General features: G+C 48.0%; 1 protein-coding gene across 1 annotated transcript in view; it reads right to left on the reverse strand.

The window, feature by feature from the left end:
- Window positions 1-9,473, reverse strand: part of Ntn4 (netrin 4) — a 118,637-nt gene extending 109,164 nt beyond the window's left edge. The window contains exons 1-2 of the mRNA XM_004844920.3: window positions 9,107-9,473; window positions 5,824-6,353 (exon numbers count right to left, since the gene is read on the reverse strand). Coding sequence (XP_004844977.1) covers window positions 5,824-6,353; window positions 9,107-9,161 — 585 coding nt within the window. The 5' untranslated portion in view covers window positions 9,162-9,473. The remainder of the gene's footprint in view (window positions 1-5,823; window positions 6,354-9,106) is intronic.
- Window positions 9,474-11,831: the final 2,358 nt, after the last annotated feature.

Below are 11,831 nucleotides of genomic sequence, written 5' to 3' on the forward strand. Positions count from 1 at the left end.
ACAAGCCAGAGTGATCCTACTAAAAATCGATCACATCACCCCTCTGCTTAAAACCCCAATGGCTTCCACCACTCAGAGTGAAAACTAATGCTGTTATAAGTAAGCCCAGATTAACTTATGGTCCATATTACTTTTCGAGTGAACAAGGATGCTAACATGCTTAACTTGAATTGATCTGGGGGTAAATTTGAGCCATCCTGAGACAATTCCTGATTTCTGCCCTCCCATCCTATCTTTGGTCTCACAGGCTGCAGTTCGTCATGACCTCTCCGCTGCAATTCCGGGTCCTCGCTGTCCTGAAGGCTCCAGACGGAGCTGCTCAGGCCTCTGCTCTCTCCCTGTGTATCCTCGCAGCTCACCACTACTTTCCTTCAGGACCTCACTCAGAAGTCTTACTGAGGCTGTTCCTGGGAGCTGCGGCTACACATTAACCCCTCTTGTCCACATCCTAGTCCCTTTCCTTCCTTTATTTTTGTATTTATCACTACCTGAATGTCCTGTGCATTTTACTTATTTAGCATCTTACAGTTAGAAGGGAAACTCAAGGGCAGGAGTTTTTGACTTTTGTTCTGCATTTCCAACTCCCGGCACACAGGAGGCACCTTACAAATATTTACAGAAAGAAAGAATGAATAATCTTGCGGCTGGGGATTTAGTTCAGTGGTTCCACCGCCTGCCTCAAAAGCACAAGGTCCCGAGTTCGAGCCCCGGTACAAAAAAAAAAAAAAAGAATCTTGGCTACTTTGAAAGGACTAGTATTTAGGGAGATGGGTAACATCCAACACACTTAACAAACACCATACTTTTATTTCGGACATTCACTCCTTGCAGGGATCTGTGCCGAGCGCAGAGGCTGAGCGCTGGCAGCCACAGAGCAAACACAATGATAAATAGGACAGTGTCCTTCGGGGAGCCAGCTCCATGGGAACAAAGAGATAGGGATGTGACGTAACAGCTACACTCGAGTGGCACGGAGGATAGAGGAGGGAGGGACCATTCTCACCGAGTTTCCAACACTTCTGACTGCTGCCCAGAAGTAACTGCTCCTCTGCGGTCTGATGCTATTCGTCATCCTTGTCTTCCAGAGCACCCCAACCCCTCATGCCGCCACCTGGCTCCTAGGGCTCTCCACCCTTCGAGCTGCCCCACACGCCCAAGTACCCCTGCCTCCGGGTGCCCGTCCCCCTCTGTTCTTCTCTGTTAGGCCTTAATTGTCAATCAGTCATTACAATAACGCAACATTTTACAATCTGATCTCTCAAAGTTTCCAGAATACAAATAGAACAATTGCAAACACATGCTAACTAAGCTTCTAGAAAATAGCCAGGAAGAATTTGTTTTGGACGAAAAAAAAAATCTATCCTTTGAAATAGTAAGTATATAAAATCATTTACTGAGTGAATGTCTGGGTTTGTTTTCATTATTAGATAGCTTCTTTAAATAATTTTAACTGAGAATCACTCTGTAGATTTTCTTTAAACTAAAGTCATAGTTTGGATACATGAGCATCCTATTAATCACAAATCCTTCAATCTGCTTTAATAATAGCAAACCTTTCCCTGCGGGTATTCTCTGGCCCCTGCCCTGTTTCACTTTCTCCTTAGTATTGATCACACCGATACACTGTATATTTTATTTGCTCTCTCTCTCTCTCTCTCTCTCTCTCTCTGTCTCTCTCTCTCTGCCTCTCCATTCTTCTGGTTCTCCACTTAGAATCTAAGTTTCATGAGGACAGAGATTTTTATATGCTTGGTTCACTGCTATAGCCCTAGTACTTGGAATGGGATCTGACACATAATAGCTCAAAAATTATTGGAATGAATAGGTGAATAAATATTGTTTAAGATCCTTTACTAACGTACCCTTCTCCATACCATAACTTATCTTGTATGACTGCTAACTCAGCATTCCCATGTTAACCAGAATTTCTGAGTCTTATCTCCTACATACGGCTCATTCATTTCTCCCTCTCTGCCATTTAAGGATCTTCTAATACCAAGTCCCCGCTTGTTATATCATCCATCCATCCATTTATAGATTTATTGACAGTTAGAGATTTATTCAGTTATAGATTTATAGATTTATTGAGCCAAGTAAGTGGTAAATTCTGGGGATGACACAACCCCTCCCCTTTGGAACAATCCCATCCATTCAAGGGTTGCTTGGGGACTCAGCGACTCCCTTGGTTCTTGGCTTTCCTTACCACTGTCTCTGACTTTACAGCCCTCCCTTTCAAAGCTATAGATATTTGTCATGCCCCAGGAAGAACTCTGCGGTTGCACTGGTTGCTCTCCAACTTGTAGAGCTCTGGAGCAAGTGTTTCTCCCTTCCCTGGAGATGCTGTCTACATCACTGGACAGTTGCTTTGGGTCACCAAGCAGATGTTGCTTCCTGAATGGTGTTGACCAAAATTCCAGCTCTGCCAGGCCTGACTGCATGGGGCCTAAAGTAGCTAGCTGTGTCTCCCCGCTTGCCTGTGTTTTCTGTTCTCAGAGGTGACCTGAGGGTGCATCTTTGGATTCCAAAAGAGTGTAATTAATCCATCACCTTTAGCTTCAAGGTTATTATTATCTACTTCTCCTCCAAAATAGAAGGCTAAGCCTCCAAAGGAAAGAGAGTCTTGAAATCAACCCCTGCTGAGCCCTAGGCCCGTCTGTGCTTTGTGCCAGGGCTTGGGGAGCACTTGTGCTTTGTGGATCTGTAGGGTCCTGAAGGAGGGTGACAGAGTCTTCAAGAAGAGGGCCCCATGGCCTAGTGAGTTTGCAGCGACACTACCTACATCTCCCACTTGGGGTACATGGTGAATAACAAGTCCATTCGTGTATTTATGAATGTCCAACTTTGTTAAGCCCGGTTACTGCAGTTTGGATGTGTCCTCTGAAAGTTCATGTGTTGCCTGGGAGTGGTGGTGTATGCCTGTAATCCCAGTATTCTGAAGGCTGAGGCAGGAGGATCGCCGTGAGTTCAAGACCAGCCTGAACTACATAGTGAGACCCTGTCTCAAAAAAAAAAAGTTCATGTGTTGCCAACTTCATCCTCAGATGGATCTGCTCGAAGTGCTTGGAGATGATGACTCTGGGAGGATGATGGCACTGATACAGTATGGCAGTGGGGGAGAGCCTCCAGGAACCGAGCTCACTCTGGCTCACAGGTGACATCCTTGCTACCGTAGGATGCAGTAAAAAGGCCCTCACCAGATGCGGAGCAGATCCTGGCACCATGCTCTTGGGCTTCCCAGCCTCCAGAACTATGAGCCAAATAGACTTCCTCATACATTCCTCAGGCTCAGGGATCGTGGTACAGCAGCAGAAAACAGACTAAGATACCAGTCAGTGTTTCCAGCCTACTCTGATGACTGGACCCTTTAATCCTAGATGCCCAGTGACGTCTTAGAAGACCCAACTTCTCAGGGGAGGCCTGCTTGGAAGATTCTTTTTCATCTTTGCATTACACCTAAATGAGTTACAGCCAATGGCCTGGAGAGACCGCGCGCACATGGCTGTCTGCCAGTAGTTCAGCAGTTCCCTTTACAGAGGGAGAACTGAGTTTCATGGAACAAATACTAGACTCTGGGTCAGAAAACCTGGGACTTGTTCCTTGCTCTGTCGCAGAGTTCACCAGATGTTGCTGGGCAAATCACCTTAGCTCTGAACCATACTCTTGTCTCCGGGGAAGGAGACCCCGTTTAGGACAAAACCATACCCTAGTCTTTGAAACTGCTGGCCAGGTTAGGAAGTCTGTGTAGCAGGTCCAACTTTGGTTTGAAAAGCGCTCTTCTGGGGTTTGTGGTATAGCTCAGTGGGTAAAGCACTTGGCTAGCATGGGCGAGGCCCTATTCCATGCTCTAACTCAGAAGGGAAAGATTAGTTCCCAAACCTGTGTCCTCCAAAGGAAGGGAATTCTATGATGGACTAAAGTACCCTTGAAACAATGCTGTAAGGGGGAATTAAGTTGTGCTTGGTGGGATGTAAAGTTTAGTTTCTGTTTGCTTGCAATTTGATATAAGCACTGGTGACAGTAAGTAGTTTAAAGAAAACAGATTTGGTTTCCACTGTAGGTTAGACAAGTGTTACTTTCATCATCTCTAATTAATTTCTGGACTGCTGTAATAAATTCAATGTGATTCTTGCTGAGCATGTATGGCTGCCATCTGCTTACTGGAACTGTATGTTGCTACTTCCTAGCTGCACACAACTGGTAGCAATGAGGTGTAGTGAGTGGATGGGATTCTGTGGATTTATTCCAAGGCAATCTGTGAGTTCAAGGCATGCATCTGTGTCGACAGTGTTCTCCACACAAGGAAACAACGAGGCTAACTTGCCCGTCTCTTTCCTGCCCTGGTATCTTTAAAAATGTCCATCACGGCAGGGGACAGATGGGCTTGTGACATTGAGCAGACTCTAGCGACCATGGTGCTGGCAGCATGCACAAGAACATGCAGCTCACAATGTGGTAACATCTGTAGGTGGCAATGGGAGTGGGAAGAAGTTTCCCCACCAACCTGTTCTCAGGCCCCTGGTGAGCACTGTCCACCACTAACCCACAGACAGACTTCGAAGCACTGAGTTCAGCGCCTGACACACAGCAAGGATTCAACAGATGCTCATTAAAAACACAGGTGGTTGCTAGCAGGGGCATGCTGCAGTGTCTGTAGTTATTCTACTAGGTGTATTGTGTTTATACCTAACAGTTTAGTCCTCCCTTTCTCAACCTTGGTACTACTGACATATTGAGCTAGGTAATTCTTTGCTGGGAGTAGGGGAGGGAATACTTTCTGAGATTTAGTAGGGTCCCTCCCTGACTTCTACCTAGTAGATCCCAATGATGTCCTTCCCCACCCCAAAATGTTTCCAGACTTTGCCAAATGTCTCAATGTCTCTTGGTAGGAGGATGTGAAATCACCCTTCGTCAGGAAGCACTTAGTCTACAGATTCATGGTATGCACAAGAATCAGAACGATAATACCACCTGTTCTCCTTTGTTTCTGAATTGATATTTCTTGATTCATTTATTGTAGGTATTGCAGTCTCTTTACTCTGCTTTTACTCAGCCTTCTGTGAATGGTCTCATGTATCTGGGGGAACCTTCCTAGGTACCTTTACCTAAGTTAAAAAGATTTGTTTCCCATAAGGGAAAGGAATATGTTAAACAAAGAGAAAACATTCCATACGGAAATTGGACCAGTAGCTAAAGAGGCTGTTTTGCAGAATAAATTTGAGCTGGTCTTAGACCTAGGATAGAACTAAGTTCCTAAATCAGAACAGATGTCTCTGTGAACCCAAAGGAACCTTTTGTCTTAAAAGAAACTTACCTTCATTTGTTTGCTATGCACTTTTGGTATCTTAATGATAAAACTCCAGTGTCACACAAAAGTATCCTTCTGACAGACTTTGTTTGTCTGTTGGCTTTGCTTTTATTTATTTCCTATTTATGTTAACAATATCAGGAAGATACCAGGAGGGGCTGGAAGAACGGGCTGTCTCTTCACCCTCAGAAACACGAGTGATGCTGTTAACTGAAGAATTCAGTAGCCTTTGAAACTTCTAAAGTTGAGGATGATGTGTGTTTACTCTTTCTCAAAATGGAAAAAAACTTAGAATCTTAGAATTCTGACTTAAACCCAGCCAGTGGGCAAACTGCTTGCAAATGACTACACATCCATGTCTAAGGGTGAGAGATAATTTACGACAAATAAAGCTCATGAAAAATTCTAATCTCCTTCATGTTGCTACAAGTATAGCTTCATGCTTTTAAAAAATGTGGGCTGGTAACATTTTTCTGCCTCACTTTACTCACAGTGCACAGTGAGACAGATGCTCTTACCTCGCCTCCCGTGCACGGAAAAGGACTGGAGTATCTAGAGGTGCAAAGAGCTCCCTTCTTGACAACATCGTCTTCCAGGCCGAAGGTAGCTGAGCAGTTAGTGGCAAAGTACTTGTAAGGCTTCCATGTCTTTCCAAAGTCCTGGGACCGGTCCAGCACCATGGCTGCTGGCCTGGGGGACTTGAACACCATAATTAGGTGAGTGAAGTAGAATTCAGCCTCCAGGTCTAACTGGATCTTCTCTCTGTGCACATCCTCTGCAGACTGCCACCACGTGCGGGGAAACCTGAAAGACGAGTCGGCCATGGCAGAGGGCAGGTGGGCCAGGTGAGGGTGGGCCGCATTGCACTTGTCACACTTGGGCTGCCTGCAAGTGCCATCGGCGTTCTCGCTGTAGAAGCAGTACAGTTCAGTGCCGTTCTCACCACAGGTGCTGTCTGCCCAGAGTTTTCTCCCTAGAGCCAAATTTCCCATGCGAGGGTTGCAGGCTTTTTCACAGCGGGAACTCATTCCAGCTACTCCGCTCAGGCCTACGGAGGGGAAAGCGAATGTCATTATTTAGGGCAAAGCCATGGAGAAAGCTCTTCTCTCTGCCTGGGCCACCTACACCAGTAAAGTATCTGCAAAGAGCTTGAGACTTTCCATAATGAGGAAATTCTAGCATGTTTGATTGCAAACACTTCTGCATTCACAGTGCATTTGTGTCTGTTGAGTATGTGTATTTTATTTCTTATGTTTGGATGTAAAAGTCACATAAGAGGAAAAAAAACACTTCAATTCAAGGATGAGGGAGAGAATATCCACACATTGGGGTGAAGAATATTGGCACAATAGCTTCAAGTACTTTGCTTTATAAACATTCTGTTTTTGAAATATGTTTTTGAAGTTCACAAATCATAGCCAAAATTTTTTTAAATACCTAATTAAAATTTTCAAATATAAGTTGAGTCCTTAGATTATCTAACATGTTTATTATGAGAATGTATTCAGTTGGAAATGTAGAATTCTATTTTCTTTGTATTTTTAAGCTAACGAAGAGGTAAGTTCACTAGGAAAGTAGTATGAGATATTTAGAAAATATACAATGGGACTTCATTAGGGAGGCAAAGCTAAAGGCATAGGATCTCACACATGCAATCTCCATTTCTAATATTAAGTACGAAAGAGCCACCTCTAAACTGCCAAATGATGGAAGAGCTTGTTTCCCATGCTCCCTGCCTCTCGGGTGCACCTACTAGGACAGCCTGTACAGTAGTTACCTGTTTGCTTAAGAGGAGGATGTTTACAGTCTGGCAGCAGCTCTCACCACCCTTAGCCACTGTCTGAGAACCAAAACACCTTCTTAAAGAATATACTCTTACTCCCCAACAGAGGTCTAACAGGCCTTAGCACTTTTGTTGGTTTGTTTTTGTTTTTGGTAAGAGGGATCAAACTCAGGATCTTGCGCACTTGCAAGGCAGGCCCAGAGCCACTGAGCTAAATGCCCGGCCAACAGGCCTTAATGTTTCAAAATCACTTGAAATGATAAACATCATCCACTTGTTAGCATTCTGACTTCATATCATAATCTTTTAAGTACGACTCATTTTCATTACGGAAACCTTAAGCAAAATCACCTATTTTAAGAGCTAAAACAGAGAGGAAAAGAAGGAAAAGGAAGCCAAACCCCAAACTGAATGGCTAATTGAATGCTTAGTTTTGCTCTGTTCAGAGGGAGCAGATCCGAGCTATCACTGCCACTTCCTCCTTGGAAGGAGCTGGATGACAAGTTTGGTCGGAATGGAGACCTTCACACACGGATGGACACAGTCGTGCAATCAAAGCCAAGGGCTTCCTTAGGCATTATTTTTTTTTTAAAAAAAGCTTGCAGGATGCCTGGATTCTATTTGTCATTGTTCTGATTAGCTGGGGGCAACAGTTGCTTGTGGTCAGAATCACACAAACACACAGTGTGCTGTGACTCACCTGTAAGGCATTTCAGGGAAAATCGTATACTGCCTGTACAAGTATTTTTGACTTGAAACACTCGCCTTGTAATATTTATTTACAAGCTCCTGATCACTCTCATGTTTTTACCATAACACGGTTTGAAAAGGGAAGAGGTTATTAAAGGCCATTTTCCTGCCTGAGGAGAGTGCATTAGTGCACTACGGGTGGTGTATAAGTAGGGAGAATTCAAGTGAAATCGTAGCCCTTTAACAGCTCTTTGGAGAAATAGTGAGACATTTAGAAACTACTCCTAAACTAGTATGCTCAGACAATGTTTGATAATAAGGTACTTAGAGATCCCTAAAGAAGTGATTCTCCAAGTACAGCAAGGATGCTCCTGTGACTCGGATGCTTTGGGATGCAGGCTCTGACGCCTGGGTTTCCCTGGTGGAATTAGAAACCAAAGCCAGACCGACTGGCCTCTAAACACACACCCCTTGCTGGAGGAGGCGAGCTCTTCGGAGAGAGCTTCAGCGCCCTCGCTTTCTTCCTCCTTCGCCCACAGAGCTACATTTTTGCCTAACTGGGAGCCAGGTGACCCGCACAGTGGAGGCCTGGGAGCAGAAGGGGCTCCCGAATTGAGAAACAGCGAACCGGTGGCAGAGGGCAGTCCGAGGAAGCCAGGGCGGGAGCGCGAAGCAGCGGGCATCTGACGACGCCTCCGCCGCCCGTCCGGTTACCGCGATCGGGCGCGGACCCGCCTCCGCCCTCCGCGGCGCCCGGCCCGGGTACCAGTTCCCGGGGCGGCCAGACGCCCGGGAGGCCCCCGCCTGCCGTCGCGGCCAGAGTCCCACAGCGTGCGGCCATGCCCCGGGAAGGCGCCCGCCCGCCCGCCCAGGTAGCCCTACCTGGCGCCCCGGAGCCCGGCGCGGGGTCGGGGAGGTCGGGGATCGCTCTCGGGGAGCGGCCGTCCCGGCCCACGCGCGCCCGGGGTCGCCAGACCACCCCTCCCCGTCGCTCCTCAGGCCAAGAAGTGCCGGGGACGGCGAGCCGGGTCCTTTGTTCCCTCACCAAGGGGAAAGGCAGTTCTGCAACGAGCCACACCGAGAAAGACGCCCTGGCCGCGGTGGCTCCGGCAGGGGTGCACCCAGGAGATCGGGTCATCCGAGGGCAAGTGCATCTCGGTGGGAAAAAGAAAAGAAAGAAAAGAATCCGCCGGATCAGAAAGTGCGGAGCCCCGGGAAAGGGGGGCAGCATGGCCACTCGGTCCACCCCGGGTCCCAGCTCTGCCCCTGCGCCCCGCGCCCGAGCCCCGTGGGAGGAGCGGCGACTGGGCCCGCTCATCCCCACGCACCTGCGGCCAGCGCCGAGCAGCCCCAGAGCAGCAGCAGCCGCGCGCAGCCCCCCATGGCCGGGCCGGGCTCCCGCGTCCTCGGTCACTGGGCGGCGGGGTGACGCTCGCGCGCCGGCCTGGCGGGGCCGGGGCACCTCGGGGGCGGCGGGAGCCCCGGGACCATAGCCGGCCGGCCGCGCTCCCGCCGAGCGCCCTGGGCTCCTGCGCCCGCCGCCGACCTCGGCAAGACCTTTCACTTCCCGGCCGCCGCCGCCGCCTCCGGGGCGTCCTCCTCCGCGCGCACCACCTCCTCAGGCCGCCGCGCCGCGGTCCGGTCCTTCCCCTTGGGCAGCGCCCGGGGATGCATTTTTATTGCACCGACTCGCGGCGCTCGGGTGCCAGCCCTCCTCCCTCGCACCTCCACCCCTTCCTCCGCCCGCCCCCCGCGCTTGACAGCCGGGCAAGCCCCGCCTCCGCCCTGTGGGTCCCCACGCCCCGGGCTGGGTTCCTCCCGCTCCCAGCCCACCTCAGGACGGGTCCCCCTCGCCCGACCCCGCCCCGGGATGGGGCCCCCACGCCCCGGCGCGCCCTTGGTCCCCGCGCCCCCAGCTGCCCGAACCCCTCCCCGCGAGCGCGCTGCATCTCCCCGCGTGATCCCCCGGTGCCCTGCAGGGCCCACAGGCCTCCCGTGGGAAGTAGTCTCCCACCTTCTCCCAGGAACATTCCTGAGAGCAGTTGACTCCCTGTTGATCAGGTCAGGGCACGCCAAGGGGCTTAAAAAACCGCGAAACAGGCTAGCGCCTACTTTCCACGTCTCCCGGCAAAACCAGCCCTGCCTCCCCAGCCCCTTCTCTGCCAGTCGCGAGATCCTCGATGCAGACTAGGGAACTGGCCCCCAAACCGAGCAGACTACAGGCTCCAGGTGAGCTGCTCTCTGTCGCCCTTTGGGGGTGCGGGTGCATCCTGGCTGAACGATCTGGGGTCTGAGGCTGTGCCCATTTTGTTGTAAAAGGTGTCCTCTAATCAAACTCGGGGTGCTAAAAGGGCAGAACATCCTTGTCTAGGGATGGGCGATAACAAACAGCGCCCCAGGGTCCTTCCACGCAGTCTCACTCTGTAGAGTATGATATACTGTGAAAAAAGGTTGTGAAATAACTTTTGGCGAACAATTTAGTACCAACCGCAGCAGCTAATTGTAGATAGGATTGCTCAGGCTGCTGTGTGTGGAGGGAGATTAAATAGCACTGGAGTCTGGAACTTCTGCGCATTCAGTGAAAATTTGATTCTGCTTACACATCCAGGGAAATTGGCAAAAGTTAAGTTGCATGCGATTTTGTATTGCAGCATATTCATTGTGCACCTTTGAATATTTTCCAGGAAAGTAACTACTCTATGGATAGCATCCAGTTGTTGCATGTGTTTCAGACGGGGAAAATTCAGAGGTTTGGGGCAATATACACGTAATTTATAATGACCTAGCTGGGAACGTGTAAGAAGTGTATGTTTCCCAGGAGGAACTGGGTAGCGGTCAGCATTATCCACTTGGGAGACATTAAAATTATTCTTCTGGCCAGCACCGAGAAGTGGCAAACGGTAGGAGACAGTGATTCGTATATCATCCACTTTAGAAGACAAATCCTTTGAGTGTTCGACTATTAGCAATATTACGACTTTCTTCATTTCTCACACATATGCTGCTAGTGAAGTCATGGAAACATCTCCCTAACTGTTCTTTGTAATAAATAAATGATAGGAAATTATAACGACCTAAAGCTCTTACCACAAATGTTAACCTAATGGGGCGGCAGAGACAGAGAATATTAACTTTTTATCTGCACCAATCCTACACTGATAGTACACTTCCTTGATGGCTCTGTACCGGGTTCTTACGGTATTTCCTTTACCAAGACAGTAACTTAATGGTAGAGCAGTCTATACGAAACATTATGTTTTTCTTATATTCCTCATTATTCTTCACTGAAAACATTTCCCAGAAATACAGTAATGTTCATTACATGTTTTTGAGTGAATTATGATAAAACTATTTTATTTTAAGAAATGGATTAAGAAAACTTACTCAAGCTCAAGGACCTGAGTTTGATCCCCAGTACCAAAAAAAAAAAAAAAAAAAAAAAACAAAACTTACTCAGAGGAGAACCCTTCAGGACTCCACTTAAAGTATTCATACAGTTTTAATATATTTGGTTCTGATGTTTTTCTGGGCCACAGGATATTAGAAGTAACAAATTAGCATGGAGCCAGATTCTGTTAAAGACAAGGATCAAGTGGAGGTAACCCAGTAATAGGGAGAATGGGGAAACTATAAAAAGCAGATATGGACAGAACAACAACAACAAATCTCCCAAAGCTCATGGAGTAAGTCCAATTTCTGTTCCGAAAAATTTATTCTGAAGATCTGAAGTCGAGTTTTACCCCTCTTTTGATGGCCCTCGTCCCCACCTCTCTGTTCCGTCGCTCGTACAAGATGGTATCCAAACCCTCACGGTTTTAATTGCCCCTCTTCAGATAAACACCAGTGTGCTCCAGCCTGTGCACCTAGAACTCAAATCCAAGTTTGTCTGATCAGTGTAGAACAAAACAAAACTAATAGTCCTCTTCCTTAGGTGTAGGGCTTGCATTTCTGTAACCTAAACATGCATTAGCAGCTCTGTAATGTTGGCTGATTTGCACTTGAAGTCAGCTAAGATCCTTTTCACATATATTGATGCCATTTTAAGGGCCCGGG

Source organism: Heterocephalus glaber, unplaced genomic scaffold (genome assembly GCF_053883595.1).
Source record: "Heterocephalus glaber isolate CG9 unplaced genomic scaffold, H.glaber_assembly_v1.0 deba00001572, whole genome shotgun sequence".
Taxonomy (NCBI): domain Eukaryota; kingdom Metazoa; phylum Chordata; class Mammalia; order Rodentia; family Bathyergidae; genus Heterocephalus; species Heterocephalus glaber.